This window comes from Stegodyphus dumicola, chromosome 12 (assembly GCF_044657685.1).
Source record: "Stegodyphus dumicola isolate Sdum_Otavi_A_Nest chromosome 12, ASM4465768v1".
NCBI lineage: Eukaryota > Metazoa > Arthropoda > Arachnida > Araneae > Eresidae > Stegodyphus > Stegodyphus dumicola.
Window position 1 is genome coordinate 81,774,702 of NC_140779.1, and position 22,958 is coordinate 81,797,659.

General features: G+C 32.6%; 1 protein-coding gene across 7 annotated transcripts in view; it reads left to right on the forward strand.

The window, feature by feature from the left end:
• The window catches only part of LOC118182671 (uncharacterized), a 119,754-nt gene that overhangs the window by 83,221 nt on the left and 13,575 nt on the right, over window positions 1-22,958 (forward strand). For all 7 annotated transcript variants that reach the window (XM_035352059.2, XM_035352054.2, XM_035352052.2 and 4 more), the window contains 5 exons: window positions 250-424; window positions 8,213-8,394; window positions 9,028-9,175; window positions 15,544-15,667; window positions 19,861-20,879. In XM_035352059.2, the coding sequence (XP_035207950.1) occupies window positions 250-424; window positions 8,213-8,394; window positions 9,028-9,175; window positions 15,544-15,667; window positions 19,861-20,879 (1,648 nt within the window). The remainder of the gene's footprint in view (window positions 1-249; window positions 425-8,212; window positions 8,395-9,027; window positions 9,176-15,543; window positions 15,668-19,860; window positions 20,880-22,958) is intronic.

Consider the following 22,958-nt stretch of genomic DNA (forward strand, 5'->3'; position numbering starts at 1 on the left):
GGTGACTAAATTCTTTTTATTTAATAGCAATGAATGAAATTTATTATTTCATTAAAATACTTTTTAAGATAAATATAAATATCAACAATTCTTATTTCAAATGTGAAATTAAAAATTAAGATTATAATGTATAATATTTATACCATTGTGAAAATCTAAACGATGACATTCCTTTGCTTCATTAATATTGCATTTGTATGTTAAAACCCATAGTTATTGAATATATGTCATATTCCCTTTCTTTTTCAGATAAGCATTGAAGACTTTTTGGCTCAAAACTGCCACTGGGAAGTTGATAGAAGCATTGATATAATTGTTTATGATCAGAATACTCGAGATGCCAAATGCCTTCTCCCTGACAGTTTCATGGCGGTTTTCCTTCAAAAACTTTTACCTGTCTACAATAGTGTAAACATTTTAAAAGGTATTTGAAAACTTTTAAATGTGTATCTTAAACAGATTAAATCTTAAAGAGGTATTGTTATTCTCAGCTTACAATAAACTTTCACTTAGTAAATAAAAATTACTGCTTATCACTAATAGATAAATATACTGTTACATTTTTTTTATGATACCAGTTGTTATGTTATTTTCTTTCTTCATGTTACGTACGGAGTTCATAGATTTGGAGTGAATAACAACGACACTTGATGAGGTATTGAAACATACTTTATTTGCCAGTATTGTCAGGATAGCTCCAAAACACATTTTACGGTCCTCGATGAACTACTATAAACACGCTGACGCGATCAGCGACACAGCCTTCAGGTTATCAGGCTGTCACGGTGGAGACAGCTTTACCACAAAGCACCAGAGTACAGCTTCCGACTCTCCCTGGTCATTCTCGGAACTCCACGTATTCTCAAGATTCTCCACGCTACAACTCGCGATGCACTCGACAACACACGAGCACAGTTCCCAACTCTTCAGTTCAGTCATGCCCGGAGCTCAACACGCTCTCTGGATGATGCACTAACCGCGATATGCTACGAGACTCTTGCGCTGCACTTGACGGGACACTCGGCACTCGTTGCCCGGCTGTCAACTCGATCCGTTTTGCAGGGACTGACTCGCTAGACGAGACACACACACACTAACTGATGGTGACCAGCAGAGTTTATATAGCTCTAGGCTTGTGTTCGAGCACATTCTGGGCTAAACCGGTAAGAATTCGTTCCAGATGATTCTCCATCCTTCCATAGTATATCGCCAAATGTGGCAATCCTGCCTCCCCTTGCCATTTTATGGCAACCCTAAAACTGCTTTGCGAGGAAGCTATCTTACCGCGTCTGTGCATTTTGTAACACTGCCCCCTCCCAAGGATTGCACGTCCCGGGCAGTACAACCTTTGGTCAGAAGCCAACTTTCATACTAACAAAACGTTGTAAAACAAACAAATAGCATAACTAAAGAAACAAATATTTACACTATGTACAAGTTATATACACAAATTTAACACATAACAATTTTAAATTTCTACAAAATTAAAGTTCAGAATGAATTTCAGTCTGTCTTTTCATTAAAATATACCGGATCAAATACCTTTCCACTGTAGTTCTCAGATGTATTTCTGTTTTGCATATCACAGTTTGAAGATTCAGTCCTTTCAGACTTGTTATCCACAGGAAGATGTGAAACAGTTTGTTCACTACTCTGTAGCTCATTCGCAGCATGCATACAGTTCATCTCGTTATTTTCAGCAATTGGTACAGGCTTATTTTCCTCTATTTCCTGAAAACCAGTCCCGATGTTTGCATTAGAGTCGCTAATGGAACCCGATTCTTCACAAACACAATTATTCTCGCTTAAAATCAAGTTCGTGTCAGTGCAACTTGTATTAGGAGACACATCTCAGTTTGTGAAATGGGAGAATCTTCTTGCAATATTGGTGCACTCTGCGTCAGTTGTGCATCAGCTTCTTCCATCTACTGCATCACATGCATTTTCAGATAGTTCAATTCTTGCTAACTGCGACTTCATAATTTCACTATCAATTTCGACGAACTTAACAGTCGCATTTTCATTTTCTTCCACTTCCAGGCACTTGAGAATCAAAAGCTTCTTTTGCGTCTTTTATTTCTTTATGTTTCTGTTCTGTTTCTTTAATCCCGTTAGATGTTTCATCCTTCATTTCTGGATATTTCTCAGACAGTTCATTAGCTACTTTCTTCATTTCTTCATCCTTTGATTCTTCAGAAGCCACTTCTCTCATATCCACATCGTCTTTTATGGATCCAGTTTCTTCTGTAAGCTCCACTTTCGCATGTTGGAGTTGCTCTCGCACCTTTTCTTGGCCGCCATTTATCTCTTCTCATCGGTCTTTCTTCTCTTCTAGTCCGGCTTTGATCTCAGCTGTCATTTCTTTATATCCAGCTTTTATCTCTTTACATCCAGCTTTTATCTCTTTACATCCAGCTTTTATCTCATCATATTCGGCTTTTATCTCAGCACATCCGGCTTTTATTTCAGCATATGTGGCTTTTATCTCGGCTAAGAAGCCCATCAAAGTCTTCGTTTCCTCCGCCATGGCTTTCCTCTGCAGGCGGGTCTGCAGGCATTCACTCGCAAATCCTACTTCTGACACCAGTTGCTGTGTTTTTTCTGGCACCATTTGTTACGTTATTTTCTTTCTTCTTCACATTATGTACAGGGTTCGTAGATTTGGAGTGAATAACGAGGACACTTGATGAAGTATCGAAACACGCTTTATTTGCCAGTATTGTCAGGACAGCTCCAAAACTCGTTTTACAGTCGTCGATGAACTATTATAAACACGATCATTGACACAGCCTTCAGGTTATCAGGCTATCACAGTGGAGACAACTTCACCGCAAAGCACCAGAATACAGCTTCCGACTCTCCTTGGTTGTTCTCGGAACTCCATGTATTCTTGAGATTCTCCACGCTACAACTCGCGATGCACTCAACGACACACGAGCACAACTCCCGACTCTTTGGTTCAGTGCCGGAGCTCAGCATGCTCTCTCGACGATGCGCTAACCACGATATACTATGAGACTCTTGCGGTGCACTCGGCGACCCACTCGGCACTCGCTGCCCGCCTGTCAACTTGATCCACTCCACATGGACTGACTCGCTAGACGAGACACACACACTAACTGACGGTGACCAGCAGAGTTTCCATAGCTTTCGGCTTGTGTTCGAGAACATTCTGGGCTAAACCGGTACAAATTCGTTTAGAAGGTTCTCCATCCTTCCATAGTATATCGCCAATTTTGTCTCCAAATGGGCGATTTCTTGCCAAATGTGGCAACCCTGCCTTCCCTTGCCGTTTTATGGCAACCCTAAAACTGCTCTATCTTACTGCGCCTGTACAGCCTGTACATTTCGTAACAATACTGACATGGCTCAGTCTATGCAAGTAAGATCGAAGAACACTGCTTAGTAAATGGCTGCACTGTAGTTTATCTGTGAATGCACTGTAGGTCATTTTATTCCATGCTATGATTGCTCTGTATTCTCAAAATTTGGCCAAATTATTTTTCATATAAATAGTAGCATAATAGCCAAAATATTTTATATGCCAAGATCAATGTTAAATGTAAATTGTTTGTGAAGGCATATTAAATTTTTCTGATTCATTGAATAATTTAGATATTTTGTATTATAATATTTTTTGCATGTGTAGTTTCTTTCTACATAATTAGTAAATTTGTTGCAACTTGTGTTTCATTGTACTTTAATTTATATTTGATATGATTGTGACTTCCATTTTTCAGTATTTTTCTCATTTTTGTTCATTATCTTTTATTGTTAATATTATGTAAAAGAGCTTTATTGCCATATTTTTTAGCATTTTTTTAAAGCATGATTTAATATGATTGTATGGAATTAAGAGACTAGAAATTTTTTTTCTTTTTCTTTTTTAATCTGATTGATTAAAATAAAATGCATTTAGTTCATGATATATGTAATTAAAAACATTAAATATTTTTATAGAATTGTATTACATATTTTTTCACATTTCACATACAAAAAAAAAAAAAAAATTTTTTTTCCCCCATTCCCTTACATTTTTCTTTCTAATTCAAGCAGTGTTTCTCAGTTTTTTTCACTCTTATGAAACCCTTGTGATAATGTTCAAGTTCTAGGGAATCCCAGCATTTGTGTAACAATATTTTTTAATATTTTTGTTAATGATCATCAATGGAAACAAAAAATGACTATATTATTGTTTATTAAGAAAATTCCAATTACATGCAATTCATATAATTTTAAACATAATTAGGTATAGTTAAATAATAAATTTCTTTAGTGTAACTGTTTGTGACAAATATTAATGTGAAATCTGTGCCTTTGTTTTTGAATATAAATGTTGAATTCGTTGTCTTATTTTCAATATACATAAGTGGAATTCATCTTGCACAAGAAAAAGATGATTTCTATCCTTGCTCTTAATACTTTTTTTTATGTTGAAACTTGCAGTACTATATTAATTGCTTTCCTATGAATTGTTGGATACTTACTTTCAACTGAAATGCAGCATTTATCCAAAACCACGTCATTAAATTTCATTTTCAATATACCATCCAATTGTAAGTTACCTTCTTCTATTTTTAAAGTTAAGTTATTGAGGATGGACAGAAATGCAAAAGAATGGATTCCTCATCCAATCGTGTAATTCTGTTGACACGGATGAAAAATAACAATAAATTTACTTCGACAGCTCCTAGGTGGGATAAAATAAAAATTGAAATTTATTGGCATCCATCTTCACTTTTTTGTTCTACCAGTAATTCAAGCATATCACGATTCTCTTTTACAACATGATCTGTCCATAAGTTTAATTTTTTTAAACCCAAGAAACTTGTTAGTTGAAGTGAGTATATTTTCTCCATTCCTTTGCAGTAACTTCATCTGCCTTTATCTGATTCAAGTGATGAAAAATATCTGCTAAATCTGCTAGTATCTGCATCCACGTTTGATCCTCAAAGCATTTAGTAATATCTTGTTTGTTGTTTTGTTGAAAATATGCACATATTTCTTCCTGTGGCTCAAAAACCCCATTAAAAGCTCTACTTATCAGATTTCAGTGTGTAACAACAGATTATTTGTATGTTCTTTATCCATGTTTTCACTTAGCATTTTAAAAATTCTCAGGTGAAGTGGTTTTTGTTGAATGAAGTTTTCCATTTGTATAACATCATCAAATACCTTTTATAGTTCATTGCCAAGAGATTGACACCATCACCTCTCTATGAGTAAAACAGTGTCTGGAAACTACTTTTTCATTTTTTTCTGTTACAAGAGTAAAAAAAGCCTTCTGTATAGAGCTAATCATGGATGCAGCACCATCCATACAAATGCCAATACAATTCTTCCAAGAAAGATAGTCTCTTTTTAGATAGGCATGTAATAGAGTTCAAAGTCTTTAATCCGGAATGATCTATAATCCGGACCTCAAAAGCTTCAAACTTTCTGCGCATGCATAGCGTTTACGCATGCGCATAATATGTTTACGCATACGCATTTAATGTATAACGGACGGTATAAGCTAGGCTAAAACTATCTAGTTCAGTTAATGTTGCAGATTGCATTCTTCCTTAATCTTCTAATTGGATCCGGCTTATTATTTTTTGCAGATTGTTAGAGCAATTTTATCAAAAGTAAGCTTGAACTTTCGATTATGTCAAAAAGAGTTTCCAATTCAGGAGCTGCCAAAGGATCTACAAAGCGAAAGCATGTTTGGATGTCCATCAAACAAAAAGTGGAATTGCTGCAAAAAAAAAAAAAAAAAAAAAAAAATGGATAAAGGCATGAAGAAAGTGACAGAGAGGTTAGTGAAAATGAAAAAATTTCGGTTGACAAGTTAGTTGGTATTCTCAGCACAGCAATTACAGGACTTGAACAGTGGAACTTTGTAACTGAACAAGAGATTATGTCTGTTTATAGAATTAAAGAGAAAGTATTAGCACGTATAATTAAGCAACTTAAACAACTTACGTTGAAAGAAATGTTTAATAAAGTAAACAAATAAATATTAAGTTTTTTTTTTTTTTTTTTTTTTTTTTTTTTTTTTTTTTTAGTTTTGATACCCTTTAGATCGTAATTGCTCTTTATTTCATAAAATACGATTTCATATTTTTAAATTTTATAATTTATGCATGCCATCTTACCAGATTTAAATTGATGATCTATAATCCGGAAAAAAACCTAATCCGGAAACGCGGAAGTCCCGACGAGTCCGGATTAAAGATTTTGTACTGTATATTAAATATATCTAATCCTTTGCTTTTCTGAAGTAATTCTTTACAGAAGAGGAAGTTTTCTAGAATTTCTCCCTCAGAAACAAATCTTACAAATGCTAGAACATTTGTTGGTTAAATCTCTCAACTCATCCACTTGAATTGAAAATTGCCATTTTTTTCCCTCTTCATCATACAAAATCTTTTCAACATCGTGTGACATATCATTGATTTGTCAACTTGCTGTATTGTTCTAGACTGGAGTATTTTCAGTTTTCCTTTCTGATCTTCTTTCAGTATTTACCCTGTATAATTTTACTTGCAGGTATTATCAGATGTCACCAGTTGTATAACTTTTCCTTTTCTGCTCGATAACCTTTGCTACCATGTAACTTGCTTCCTGAGCCTTTTCACTAATTGTGAATATGTTTACAAAAACTGTACTCTGTTTACTTTGAGACTGTAACAGAGTTTTAAAACAATTAATAATTTTCTATTTTTTATATTAGTTTGATTTGTCATAAAATGTGGATTTAATTTGTTGGATCCGTTGCTATATTCGAAAGTTCACCACAAACGAGACAGAGTAGAAAAGGTCATTCTAGATTAACAGTTCATGTGAAGCCTATTGATAAATAACTTTCATTGTAAAGAACTTTTTTTGCACCTCTTTCTTTACCAGTTTTTTGAAATTTTATATGACACTTTAAATCTTTAACTATAGTCTCTTCAAAATTATCTGGATTGTTTGTCTTCAGGTATTGTCATATTTTAATCATTAAAATCTAGGGAATGATTAAAAAATAAGGGCCAAAACCAAGTAAAATACTAAAAAAAGGAGTAAAATAGAAAGACATTAGCACTCTGTTTAACCATATGATCCTACACTTTTTGCATCACTAATGCATATGCAGTCGCACTAGATTCTAGTCCGTGACAATTGAAAAGCTGCCTTTTATTGTTCGGCTATGTTCAGATAGACTTGTGTTGCATGCATATGTACAGCTTAATGAAAATTGCTAAAAAATAAGTTAGTCATTTAACTTAAAAAAAAATATATATATATATGACTCTTTTTTACAATTGGGTTGATAATGCAAGGAACAAAGAAATTCATACAACTCTAGACATCTGATAAGTTGTATAGCTGAACAACCAAAGGCAGCTTTTCAGTTATCACCCACTTGATTCTTGTCCCAATCACACCCGCTTCTCCCACCATAATTACCTAAGTGCAGTTCTGAACTAGGGAAAAAAATTGTCTTCTCTTTTATGACACATGTGTTATTTCCCTATTTCTGGCAGAACCCTCAACAGTGTTTTGTGAGTCCAAGGATTATTGGAAGCTGGTTGGGAAATGCTGATACAGATCATACAACATAATCACAGTGGTGGAGTAGAGGAGCAGTATTTAACTTATAAACAATTTTTTATGGATTTTATCCCTTATATTTATTATATGTGATTTCTACCATATCACATGATATAGCTATATATGAATAAACAATTAACTATCAGTTTTATTAATATTTTTTTTAATCACTGAAGTCTTAATTATGCTGATCAGTTGCCAATACATATTTGAGTATTGACCACCTTTAAAATTTCATGGACTCCTAGGAAGTCTATGCCAATGCCATTGGGAACTCCTGGTCAAAATGTGCTATATTCATCTAGTATCTCATAAAATGTTTCGCTATTCTATCTCTGTTATAATCTGCTGATAAACTGTATTAAAATTTAAAAGAGGCCTTTTGAGCAACAGTTAAAATCTTAACCCTTTCAGATTTTAATTTTATTTTATTATCAGCCTGAAAATTTTCCAAACAGTAAATTCAATCTTGCATTTTTTATTATTAGTGTTGTCACCTGCAATAAGTGGTATGAACCAAAGTATTGCCATATTTTGTGAACTATTCTGTATATATACATGTATGTATATCTATCTATACATGCAAACAAATATAATTAATCATTTATGATAATCATACCTATTTCTGATGCAGGTGGATTCCTTGAATTTCAAGCCGCCTATCCTCATCTTTGTGAAGATGAAAGAACAAAATATGCACCTTTAACTTCATTATCTCAGCCTTGCCTCCCAGTTACTAATCATGGACCCACTAAGATTTTGCCATTTCTGTACTTGGGTTCACAACATGATGCACTCAATCAAGAAATTCTTCAAGTAAGTGCAGTAGATCTAATTTTGCCTTATATATGAATACTACACATTTATTAAATTAGACATATTAAAGTTTTTAAATATCGATAGTAATTAACTGCATATTTTCCAGAGATGTTTGAAAATCACGTATGTTCAATTGATAATTTTTCCTTAATTCTTGAGCTGTTCTTGAGCTGATTCTTTAATTCTTGAGCTGAAATAATGTTGCATTATGTTCCACTAATGCAGAATACTATCAGCATGTAAAAGCTAAGGACATAATCAAATTGCAGTCATCTTTCTTCATGTCAAGAATTTCGACTTTGTGCCTTAATGTTTGATTAATCACTTTATTAAACTTTATTAAACTGCTTAATCACTTTATTAAACTGCTTGCAACAGAAAGATGTGATGAAATAATTGAACTTATTCTTTCATGTGTTCGATCTTTTTTTTTTTTTTACTTATTGAATGGTGGAATGAATTATGTTGACAATAAGATTATCTTTTTTTGGGGGGAAGGGGGCAAGTTTTAATTTACATGTAATTCTGCATATTTGTGTTTTATTTCATGTTAGATTTCCTCAATTTTTAATTTTTATTCCTAATTATCTGTCAAAACTTATAAGATACCTATTCTTTTTATCTTTGCAGCATTACAATATTACATACCAACTAAATGTGAGTACAACCTGCCCCAAACCTGATTTTATTCAAGAGTCTCATTTCTTAAGAATACCTGTGATTGATAATTACAGTGAGAAACTGTTACCTCATTTCCCTAAAGCCTTTCAGTTCCTTGGTAATTATACATTTCTTTTATAAAAATTTACTTGTTATGATTTTTGCTTGTGGGGGGGGATAAAAAATAATTTTTGTTTTTCTGTTCAAAAGAATTTGTCACTTACATATTAATGCTTCCATCTTAGAACCTGCCAAATTGTCAGAATGCATAACTTTCACAGCAATGTCTGTTTTAGCAAGCAATGTTCCTACTTTCATATGTATTCTTTTTGTGGCCTCCAGTCAGGAGAATTTTAAACGTGTACTTGAAAGATGTAAAAATTCCTTTGTAATTAGATCTATTCTCATTTTTAGTTAAATACCTAATTGAAACATGAAATGCATATGCAATAATATGTATAATAAATAATTTTTAGCTATTTTAAGCCGTCGCACTTTTTCTTCTGTAAAAAGTAGCCAAACTGCACCAGAGTGACCCATGAGACATTTATACTATAAAAAGAAAGGGGTAAATTCAACTAAAGAGTTTTTATTCATTTATTATTATGATAGTAATACTAAGTTGGACTGATAACAATTATATGTAAAGAGAAGACACAAAAAGAAAAAAGACAAAAACATTTTTTATAAATAAAAATTTTTTTTATATATATATATATATATACATATACAAAGAGAAACATAGAAGTATACCAAAAATTAAAAACAAAAATTTAACTAGTCCTGCACTATAGTAGCAGGATTTAAGGAAAATAAACTTAAAGCATCAAAAGTAAAATTAAATTGGAATCGAAACAAGGCAATTCTCCATCAATATTAATAATTGCAGCTGTGGATAAGAGGTCACACATCTAAACAAATCAAAATTAATATAAGAATTCATCAGTAGAATATCATGTTATGTCTCGAATAATAATAAGGAATGCTTACTAGCAAGTATTGGTATGCGATAGAGGCAGGATCATTGCCTATTGAGAGTGTGGATTATCGTTACATCATATCACCCGTTACATTACTGGTCAACATCCAACCACTGTCATGCGAATATGGAATAAAGGGGTTGCTGATAGTTATATTGCACGGCATGGACGATCTCAATGCCCTTCTATGACTAATGCCCGAGAGGACAGATGTATTGTGAGGTGAGCCCTACAAAACCATACAACCACATCGTGGACCAATAGTTAGGAAATGGGCATGTTTGCAACATGCGTAGTATCCGCTCAATGGAACAGCCATGTGGACTATCAACACGATGACCATTACTTTGGCTTCCTTTGACAATGCAGCACAGAGAGAGACGGCGATTCGGGTATGCCGAATGACAAAGCTTGATACAGGAGTGGCACAATGTCGTCTTTTCAGACAAGTCCCAGTTCTTTATGCAGTATTCTGATGGCCGTATACGTGTCTGGAGGCTGCTAGGAGACCGCACGTCACCTGCTTGGATTCGATATAGGCATAGGGGGCGTTGCACCTAGAGTAATGGTTTGGGCAGCCATTGGGTTCATAACACACACATCTCTAGTTCAGATCAGAGGCGTAGCTAAGGTTTTCTGAGCTCGGGGACAACTGGAGATTTTGCGCCCCTTTCTGTTTGCCATGAATGGAAAACACTTTATTCTAAAATTTTGTACCAACAATTTGGCGCTCCCTGGATGCTGCGCCCGGAGACAGATGTCCCCCCTTTTCCCACCCTAGCTACGCCACTTGTTCAGATCGATGATAATTTGAAAGCAGATTGGTAAATTTCTGAAATTTTATGTCTAGTGGTTGTGCCCTATTTTCGAGGCTGCCAAACACCATCTTCCAACAAGATAATGCAAGACCACATGTTGCACGTTGTGTTCTGACATTCCTCGATGAGTATTTGATTGCTGCCCTGGCCTGTATATTCTGGCCCGCCACCTTTTCTCCAGCTAATAATGAAGTAGATTTAAAGCAGCATGGAATGAGTTGCCCGTTTCTGTCATCCAAGCCCATTTCAACTTCATGCCTAACCAGGTAAGGGCCAGTTTAGGTGCCAAGGGTGGCAGCTGTTTCTACTAATTGTGCACCCCTGTAAACTCCCAAACTGGTTACAAATTTAATCATTTTATCTTCATGTCATATTCTTTACATACAATAAATATCTTAATTGTATTTGCTTTCCTTCATGCTATTGCAATTTTAATGGCCAGCAGTGTATATATATATCTGTTATGTATATGCAGGGTGTTCGGGATAAATTTGACGGTTTCATAAGGAAAAAAAAAAATCCGCATGTATGAGTAGTAACGAAGGTCTTCATTGAGTACAAGCTTCATAGTAGAGGCTGCAACATTCATTTCACGTGACAAAGTCCGAATTTCAATGCCAGGGTTCTTCAACACCTGTTCCTGCAGATTTGCGAGGAATTCTACCGTATGAACGCAATCAGATCGTCTGCTAGGGATCTTTCTTCTTGCTACATCCTCGTAGTCACCATTGCAAGTCTTTAGTTCATGCCTAATTGTTTTTACTGTGTTCAGGGAGCATTGGGCAGCAGTCATAATATTCTTATTTTGATGACCGGCACAAATCATCATGATGTAAGTTATTTTCTTCCATGATTCAGGTAGGTTGCAGTCATCCATCCTTTCTGACATCTTGTATATGAATGAAGAAGGGTCCAAACTTTTAAATGACGAGTAGTGTGTGTCAATACCTCCAACCTACGGAAAAATATAATCAATTTTAAATATGTCAAATTTATCTCGAACACCCTGTGTAGTAAATTCTGTAAATATCTTGAGTATTGGGCAATAGTAATTTGATGATGATTGAATGATGCATAATGAAGGAGAGGCCATAGATTCATTCTTCATGTGGCTGAAGACAAAACGTAATTAATTGCTGGAAACTTAATTCTTGCAATACATGTTCTTGTGTACACATTATTATAGGTGCAATAAGTACCCTACAATTTTTGGAAGTTTACATTTTCAGACAGTGGACAATACACAATGATTAACTGCAATGTATTAGGAGAGCAAGGCCAAGCAGGGAACTAAGTATGCATTTAGCAGCAGTGATTTTGATTTGTGATTGAATAAAAAGCACCCACAGCACACCACATGGGATGCAATGATAGATTCATATAGTGTTAGCTTTCATTTGCTAGCTATATTGTTAGCATTTATATATTATTCACTTTAGATTAATAAATTGTTAGAAGTTTTAGGATGGGAAGGGAAAGTAGCCAAATTAAAATGAGGAATTAAAAGGGACTATTGACAAATTAAAGTTAGTAATTTCCTTTCATATTTTATGGTCTTACTCACTTACGTATATGTACAAAACAATTATTTTGAAAACAAAACACAGACATGCCTAGTATTTTTGCACATAAACTAAAGAAAAATTATCATTAAAGACATAAAGTAAGAAATTTAGAACTAATATTTCACAAAGACCAGAAATTGAAATTCATAATTAATTTCAAATAAACATAGAAATACAACAAAGAATTTTAAAATGTTAAAACCAAAACATTTCAAGCAAGCAAAATCAACATCAAGTTTCAAAATCAACTTTTTAAACAAGTCAGAGGATTGCCAATGGGCTTACATTCCAGCTCCTCGATCTGTAATATCTTTTTATTTATCAAAGTATTTAACTCTAAAAAAAATCTACAACCACTAGAGTTAAATTACTACAAACACACCTACAGATATATTGATGACCTTATTACAATTAATAATTTTGGTAAAATTGAACACTCCGAGATTTATCCAAATTGTCTTACACTTAATAAAACTATTAATTCACAAAATAGCATAGACTTTCTAGATCTTCAAATCATTAACTACAAAAAAGTTTTACTTTTTGACAAAACAAGAAATTTCAATTTCAATACTAACAAATTAATAAATTGGAACTCCAACATATCCAAAAAAGTACAGTAAGACCCCACTTAACGCTGTTTCGTTTAGCGCTGTTCCAGTTTAGCGCTCTTTTATTTCAACCCGGGGATTTCACGAAATCGCTTGCAGCATACGGGGATTCCCCGAAATATTATGCAGCGATAGGTTTCAAATACATATCCGAAAGAGTGTACTTGTATTTCTTGTTTGGTGCGGTATTGTACAGACATATTTTGAAGGGGTAAATGTGGAAGATGTCGAAGAAATAATTCAAGAAGCAGCGGCTAGTCTTTCAATGATGAGCTCAAGGAATTAACTGAACAAGAAGAAAACAAAAATGTTGACAGCAGTGATTCAGAAGAAGAGCAAAAAGAACTTTCGATAGCGTTTGTAAAAAGGAGTTTGTCTACGATAACTGAAATAATGGATCAATTCATTGAAAATGATCCGAATTTTGACAGGAGCTCAAAAGTAAGGCGTGGTGTTAGAGATGCTCTATCCCTTTATGAAGAACTTTTAAGAGAACAACGCAAAAGAAAAAGGCAAACAACATTAGATGCTTTTGTCACAAAAAGGCAGAACACTGAAAACGCGGAAGGCTAACTAAATATGACTGACTGAGAATTTTGTTTTTTTTTTTTAAGAACATTCGTTTTGTTATTTATATTTTGTTTTTATTTTTGCAAGAAATAATAATGTGGTATTAATTTGGGCTTTAAGAAATAAATGTTTGGTTTTTTTTTTATTAAAAAAACATACTTTTTAAATTTAATACCTAACCAATTTCCTAGCCATCTTACCCTAACCCCAATATTCACATGTAAAAGATAGCCTCGTTTAGCGCTGTTTCGCATTACGCTCTACTTTGATGGAACGTATCCCCCGCGTTAAGTGGGATCTTACTGTAATTAACAATACAATAATTAATCAAATACAACGAATTAAAATATGCACAGATACAATAGATTTACAATGCGAAATTTTGCTCCTTATTAAAATTCTCAAAAATAATCGAATACCCATTCAATTTATTAACCATTGCCTTAAAAGAGCAGGCGTACAAAAATCCTTGCTTTTCTGTGTCTAGAATTAGCTGATGAACCATTTCAATGTATTTTAATTATAATAGTTCACCCAAAATTTCTGGCCCTTTCCCAAAGCAAAGGAAAAAATTCAATTAGAACTTTTACTTTAAATAAAGAAAATTCTATTTTGTTTTAAGAATTGAAACCAAAACTGAATAATTAAAATTAAACATATATCACATAATCTAAAATATTTTAAACTTTAGTGAAATTATAAAATTTAGGTGAGAAAATAAGGGAAAAAATTCAATTAGAACTTTAAGTAAAGAGAATTATATTTTGTTTAAAGAATTTAAACCGAAAGTGAATAATTAAAATACTTCAGTGGAAAAAATAAATCAAATTTTACCTTTAAACATATATCACATAATCCAGAGTATTTTAAACTTTAGTGAAATTATAAAACTTTGGTGAGAAAAACTTAATTAAAACTCACAAAGTATGGTGAGAAAGTAATCACTGTGAAGGTTAAAATTTGGAACATGAGGAATTTTTTAAGCCAAAATTATTTAAAGTTTTTCTTTTGCGTAAGAAATAATTTTTTGCATTTCAATCAAAACTGCCTTAGAAACATTTTTGAAAAACATTTTAAACATAGATGTTCTTAAGGAGTTTTTTTTTTTTTTTTTTTTTTTTTTTTTTTTTTTTTTTTTAAAGTTGGATCAAGAGATACTCTTAGCCACTTGGTAAAAATATTTCAATTATCTAAATGGAAATTGTTTGGAGGTTATTAACAGCATGATTTTTAGGGAAGTGTTTTATTAATAAAGCTTCATAAATTTGTGAAAGTATATTACATTTTATACATCTTTGTACACTTAAAATGCAAATTTGTATGTTTGTGTAGGTGTCTGAAAGTATATTACATTCAGACACCTACACAAACATACAAAATTTGCATTTTAAGTGTACAAAAATGATATGTAACAAGAAGCTAATATAAAATTATGGAATGCAGATATGCTAGGTTTAGTTTTTTAAAAATTACTTGCTTAGAAGAAAAACTTTTTTTAGGAATGCTTATTATGACTGAGCAATGAATTTAAGTAGATTTTTGTCGCTTATTTTTTCTAAGTGCCCGAAGGATTTGCATATTATTTAAAGTTTGTAGGCTTTATATTTAATAAATGTACATTATAAGCCATTTTTAGCTACATTATAAGCCATATTACATTCATCTAAATTAATTTAAGTTTTTTGAAAAGCTGGATACTGTTCTGGATTAGCTTTCTGCATTCAAAATTATGAAAAAAAATTTAAAATATAAATAAATTAATTATTTCGACTTATTAGAGCAAGTGGCCCAGATTATTGGCAATTCAGATATCTGGAGTATACATAATTTGACTTATGTTATAATGGATCTGACAGAAACACATCAATTTGAATCAAATATTTCACATTTATTGTATGCACAGTTTTACTTCGTGAAAATCATATAAATCGAATTTACTTAGATAAAGTTAAAGAATCTGGTGGAAGCGTTCTTGTGCATTGCTTAGCTGGGATATCAAGGTCTGCTACAGTTGCAATAGCTTATGTTATGAAGACCCTTAAAATGAGCTCAGATGACGCTTACAGGTTAGACATCTTATTTTATTTTTAAATTGTTAGAATTTTTTATATATAATCTTATATAATTGTATGATGATGTTATCCTTTAACTGTATTTTCTATTAGAATGTGCAAAAAATAGCTCATGCAAATTTTCTGTAATTTTCTATTTATTTCACTTTTTTTTTCACTTTCACTGGTTTGACAAGTAAGTAATTTTCATTTAAATTGAAACAGACATATGATGTAAGAATACTGGTAAAACTGCAGCGTTACAGATGCTCCAGTCGGTGCTAAAAATGTGTTCAGCTTGAAACTTCTGCAGAAGCTTAAAATTCCGCTACTTTGCATAAATTGCTAAGCCAAAATCAGAATTTTAGATGGTTCCGTAAATTTTAATTTTTAAGAACAATAAAAATTAAAGAAACAATAACAGATTATTTTCTGAAAAATAATAGATAATTTTTTGTTTTTCGGAAGTTGAAAGTGAGTAAGCTGGTCTATGACAATATGAATGAAATACCAAGGAATACTTTAAAGAATACTGTTTATAATAAAAAAAAATGTGAATTTTCTTTTTAAGAAAGGAGCAGAGTTAGATTAATTTGTAATTAAATAATTTATAAGAACCTAATTTTTAATGTCTGTATTTAATACTGATCAATCATCTTTCTAAGGTAACCAATTTGAAAGTGATAAATATTTCTGAGAACATAATCAAGTAAAAATTACTGAACATAGTCAAATGTATATTATACTTTCTTGTTTGTTTGAAACTCTGGGTGATCATGTTAGGGTGGCTTCCCTGTAGTGTTTAATGTTCAAATTTTTATTTGGATTATGTAGTCATTATTGTCTATAGGATGAATCTGAAAAAGTGGACAAAATTTTAAGGGTAAATAGAACGCAGCTATACACGAGCAATATTTGTCATGGAATGTATGATCGGAATGCAATCAGTAAGAAGTCAAAAGTATTCATTTAGAAGTCAAGCAACAAAAATTAGCATTATATTTTCAAATATTCACAGGACTAGTTTCGATGGTTTAACCAAACCATCCACCTCAGCTGCCAAAGTGCAATTGAAAGATGAAAAAGATAAGATAAGAATGGCTGGACAGGAGTTAAGCTACTGGTGCCATCTATTGATGAAACAAGAAAACTAAAACATAATTTTCTTAACCCCTTCGCGCCGGGTAGCGTTTGCGCTAATAATAGCGTTTGCACTTTTAATAATGCTCTATAGAGTATTTAACCGTCTTATGCTTTATAGATATTTTTATATATATTTTAATTACCTTATTTCTTGTTTAAATGCATATTTTACACATTTTATTTTCATTACTCACCATTTTATGACTTTTAACATTATACATCTGAAAACTAAATATATTACTTAAAATTCTCTTTTCATATAAAAAATTTGAAAACAGGGATCTACACACAGTTCTATATTACATTCCTTGCACTCGTAATAACGACATTGATGATGAGGACATTAATTAATTAAGGATTAATGATGATGAGGACATTTCAGGTCGGCATACAGATGTCCAAAATGTCCTCATCATCATTAGATTCGGCAGCTTCTTTATGATCAGAATATATCATAGTATCTCTATCACTACTATTAGAATCTGTTTCAGAATCAATATCTGAAATATTTTGCATCATTTCTGCTATTTCATGCTTTGTTAAACATTTTTGACGCTTCGACATTGCAACGGTAAAAACAGAAAGAATTCACATCTAACAAGATCTAATTATTTTCTAAAAACTGAACTGCAAACCAAAATACCCAACGCTTTAGTGAAAATAAAACTTCTCTACTTACAACTACAATGTGCAAATTTAAAGAGACGTCATAAATCATGCCATTCGGAAACATTTATTTCCCCTTTTGTTTATATAATCAAAAACGCGTGTTTGTGAGTCATGCTTCTCTCATTTTGAGTAGAAGGTCTAATGTACATGTATCTGAAACCATATGGACATACAGTGCCATCTTGTGGCAGAAATTATAGTTTTTAAAATGTTGCAGGACAGTGGCACAAATACGTGACAGTCGGGACTGAATGGGAAAATGCTCTGGCACGCCTGCGTGTCGGCCGGGAAGTGAGTGTGTTCGCTGCTGGCATGTAGACGTGACAGTCGGCACGAATGGGTTAAATCCTCCAATCCATCTTTACCTTCAACCTTTAAGGAAATTATGTTTTAGTTTTCTTGTTTCATTTCTTGTTGGTGATGACACCAGTATCTTAAACTCAAAGTGCAGCCATTCTTATCTTATCACTTGGCAGCTGAGGAGAATGGTTCGGTAAAACCATTGAAACTAGTCCTGTGAAATTTTGCAAAGATAATGCTGATTTTTGTTGTTTGACTTCTAAATTAATATTTGTTCAGCATGTTATTTTACCTTAATTAAGTTAAAAGGTAGTTTTTTTTTTGTCACATTTGGAATTAACACAAAAATGAGAGGAGGTATTTCAGAAATATTTTATTAACAGGAATGTGATTCAAATACATGCTCAAAGAAATTGCTCAAAAGACCTTACTAGCTATGAATGCGCGATAGGGATCGACGCACAGTTGCAAAGACACTAGGGATTTCTCGAGTATCGCTGGCAACAACAACGAACTTGACAACTAGTTCCATATTCATTTCAACAGGACATTTGTAGATTAGGCTTTTTATATGGCCCCCACAGGAAAAAGTCCAAACACTGGAGATTTGTTGATCTTGTGGCCAAGCTATGGGACCACCTCAAATAATTCATCATCTTGGAAATTTCGTGGTTTGTATTAATCAGCCATCATCTCGGCAGTCTACGGTAGAAAATGCTGTAGAGTGCGAGGACTACCCTTTTTATACTATTTTCAATGCCACTTATCAGCTTGCTGTTTGCATTCCACCCAGACTTTACCATGATGAATATTGCTTGTATAGCTGTGCTCTATCATACCATAAAGTTTTGCCCACTTTTTCAGATTCAACCTATATAAAGTGACAATTAAATTTTGGCAAAACTGAAATATTTTATGACTGAAAATAAAAACTTTTGTTATTCTTTTCAATAGGCATTGATCTTGCAGATGTAAAATTCTGAATACATATCTTCCCTCACAGTTTCTGCTTGTCAGGATTTTGGCCGTGCAGCATTGTGAATTGCTACAGTTATTGAAATGTACTACTTCAGATTGCAGTAACTTTGGAGTGTTCAACATATTTTTAGAAATGTTCACCCTGTTATATTTAAGAAAGATAAAGGGGAAACTTCTGCTACACTAATTGCAACAAAAATGTATACCTCACATTCTTGCCAATGCAAAAAGCAGCCAGTAAAATGGCATTTTAAATTATTTGTGATGCTGGTGGTAGTGGATTTTCTGGTACAAAACCTTAAAGGTTATATACAGAGATGATTTAATTATTGAAACTATTAAATAAAACTGCCATTAGGAGCTTATTCTGTTTTGTTATTAAATATGTTTCTCTACGAGAGGAGGGGAAAAGGAATATTGTATATCATTCAAATCATCATTGTAAATGTAATTCAAAATACTGAATCGATAATAATTTTAGCTGAACATGTATTTTTAAATTATCTGCTTGTTCTCAAGAATTTTTCTATAAATCCTCTCCAAAAGTCACAGGAAGCTTAAAAAGAATTTACTAGCTCACTCCTCTCGCCAAAAAGAAAAATTCTCTCTATATATGGAAGTTTGTAAATTTGAATTCTTAACTTGCATGCTAATAAGCAATTAGGATTGTCTTAACCACAAGAGTTCATTTTGTAATGATTTTGTACTTACTTTAGCACTTTTGTAGCTTCTTAGTCCTTACCTCTGGGAAACTAATTCATAAACTGTACAAAATAAGAACTATGGTAATACAAAGGTGTGGAAAGTTTACATTAGAATTTCAGGAATTAAAAACTTTTCAGAAAATCATAAAATTTTGTTTTATAAGGATAGTACAGATGTTGAAGGAATAAGTACAGGAATAAGATGATTTTCAAAATCTTTTGAACTATCTGCTCCATGCTTTAATGGAGTAATTCACTGAATATTTTTTTTTTTTTTTTTTCCAATTTTCATAAATTTTACCTAATTTAATGTTTTATTTTCTCTCAAATCAAAAATGTATTTTCTAAATAGCATTTGTATGCTATTTGAAAGGGAAAATATTTACATTAGTGAAGCAATTTCTTATTTTCTAGGTATGTGAAGGCAAAAAGGGCTACAATATCTCCAAATTTTAATTTTCTTGGTCAGCTGTTGGAGTATGAAAAACAGTTGCTACGAGAATGTGTTTTGGATTTTAAATCTCAATCTGCTACCATACCTATGTTTAATTCTTCTAGTCCGTCATTTGAACAAAACTGTAAAAATAAGCCAGTTTCTCATAAAATGATAGACACCACCATCATGTGTTCACAGCAGCTAGATCGTGATTGTATCGTGAAGTACACTGATTTAGCTGAGTTGACGTTTCCTAAAGGGATTTCACAGTCTATGGAGACTGTAAAAACAAAACAATGTAATTCTGCTTTTGAAAAAAGAACATATAAGAATGGAGATGTTTGTAACTATGTTTCAAATAAGGAGTCTGGAACTTTTAGCATAAAATGTTTAGCTGTTTCTTCTTTGAAGGAATTAAACTTTACTCCTTGTCAGACTTCTGCATTTAAGACATCACAGTGCTTGAAGGGTGATAAAAACAGTGTAAAGGCTCCTAAAGTGCCGAGTTATGTTAGTTTGCCAAATAAAATGGAAAGTTCAAATTTTGCAAATTCATATCCATGCCTTAAGTTAGATAAGAAGATGGATTCTTCTGATAATGAAATCCTCCTTTCAGAATGTAAAATGGAAACTCTGCGAAATCTGAGTTCTCTTTCACCAGATTATCATTCTGCAGATCTGAAATCTTTTGAATTTGATTCCAAATCCTATAACAGATCAGATTCAGTTAGTACATCGGGATTGGGCAGTGAGGGATCTGATTGTGCTGATAGTTGGAATGAGTATACTAGTTCCTGTGAACGTGAAACTGATATTTTGATGGATGATGATTTCTCGACAGTGCCTGCTGAAGATGATGAATATCAGAGGAATAAGATCCTTGGTTTCGATGATTCTTATGAAGATTCTTTGTCTTTGTACCCAAAGTATGAGCCTCAATTCAATAATCGATGTACACATGTAGAAAAGTATTCCCATGCTGCTTCAGGAGGAATTGGTAAGTGATTTTTTTTTATTTCATTAATTAAAGTTCGATTTTAGTAAATAGATCTAAGCTAAAACAGGAAAAACTGTATTGTATTATCAATGCTAAAAATTATTACCATATTTACTCTTATATTTTTTCTAGTAGTTTAGCCCAAGGTTCTGAAAGTTTTTTGCTTTTTTTTTTTTTAATTCTATAACCATATTCTTCTGAAATGTTATTATTTGCGTAATTTTCATGTCTCAAAGTTTGGGCAGTAAAATTAGTAAAAAAAGGAGGGAAAATACATCAGTAAATATGGTATTTTTTCATAAAGTAAATAGGATTTCTTTTTTTACTGCTACAGACAAATTTGATTTTTATACAGTTTATGTAATAAATTTTATTTATTTTGTAGAGTAAAATTCTTTTAATAATCAGTATGTATTGTTAATATCATCATATTGCACATAATACTTTTAATTACATATAGATTTTATCTTAATCATGAAAAAATAATACAAGTTAAGAGATTTACTGCAGTGATTTCTGAAATTTATATAAAATGAAAACTGATCATTTTAAATAAATCTTCCTGTTGAGCAAAATTTTGCATTTTAAACATTATATGGTTGACATCAGGCATGGTAACATTTGGCCTAACCATCCCACTTACATAAACTTGATGAATATTTATTCGAGAAGTTTCAACTATCTTTCATTATCTTTTAAATAATTGTGTAGAGTCCTTTTCTGAAGACTGAGCTTTCTGAGAGAAGACATTAAAAGAATGACTTACGATATATGTATATAAAAGAAATTAAAAATGTTATTTTAGTCAAATGAGTTTACATACATATTGCACTAATCATAGCATATACAGTCAAAAGTCTTTAATCCGGACTCGTCGGGACTTCGGCGATTCCGGATTATCGATTTTTCCGGATTATAGATCATCAGTTTAAATCTGGCAAGATGGCATGCAGAAATTATAAAATTAAAAATATGAAACCGTAATTTATAAAATAATGAGCAATTATGATCTAAAGGGTATCAAAATTTACAAAAAAAGAAGCTTAATATTTATTTGTTTACTTTATTAAACATTTCTTTCAACGCGCGCATGCGTACCTTACGCATAGCCGAAATTAGAAAATTGCAACCATAAAACTATTTGATTTGTATTCGTGATATTTATAATGACGAGGAATTTGATTTAAATCATATCAAAGATGGAGTACATCGAGATTAAATACTACATTTAGTAAGGAATTATAAGCCGAATAAAATAAAAACATCTGCCCTGAAGATAACGATAGTGGTGACAGATCAACTTCCAGTTCATTGCGTGCTGTGACGTCCCCCCCCCCCACGCAGAGCAGCGTGAAATTGATAAACAGATTTCATTTCGGAACGGTTAGATAAACAAAGGATATACCTTTATCCATTTTTTGTGGCAATTCGTTTTTTGTTTGATGGACATCGAATCATACTTTCGTTTTCTAGATCCTTTGGGAGCTCCAGCATCGGAAATTCTATTTGACATAATCGAAAGTTCAAGCTTACTTTTATAAAATTGCTCTTACAGTCTGCAAAAAATAATAAGCCGGATCCAATTCGAAGATTAAGGAACAACACAATCATCAACATTAACTGAAATAGATAATTAGATAATTTTAGCTTATGCCATCCATTATACATTAAACGCGCACGCGAAAACGTATTCTGCACATGCGCAGTCGTAAATGTCTTGCGCGGACGCGTAAAACGCCTATGAGCATGCGTCAACGCGGTGCATGCGCAGAAAGATTTTAGCTTTGAGGTCCGGATTATAGATCATTCTGGATTATGGGTGTCCGAATTAACGACTTTTGACTGTAATCAGTATTTGCACTAATCATAGCATATAATCAATTTATATTTATATCACATGAAAATGCTTTCAGAGAACATTAAATGAAAACAAATATTTAAAAATGCGATATAATTCCAATAACTGGCACTCTTCGAATTTGCTGGATTATAGGTTATATGTTTCTGAGTTTTGTTTTGTCCTTTTTTCTTTATTTTGATATTAAATTTGGATTGTTTGCTTATAAGTATCTAATTATC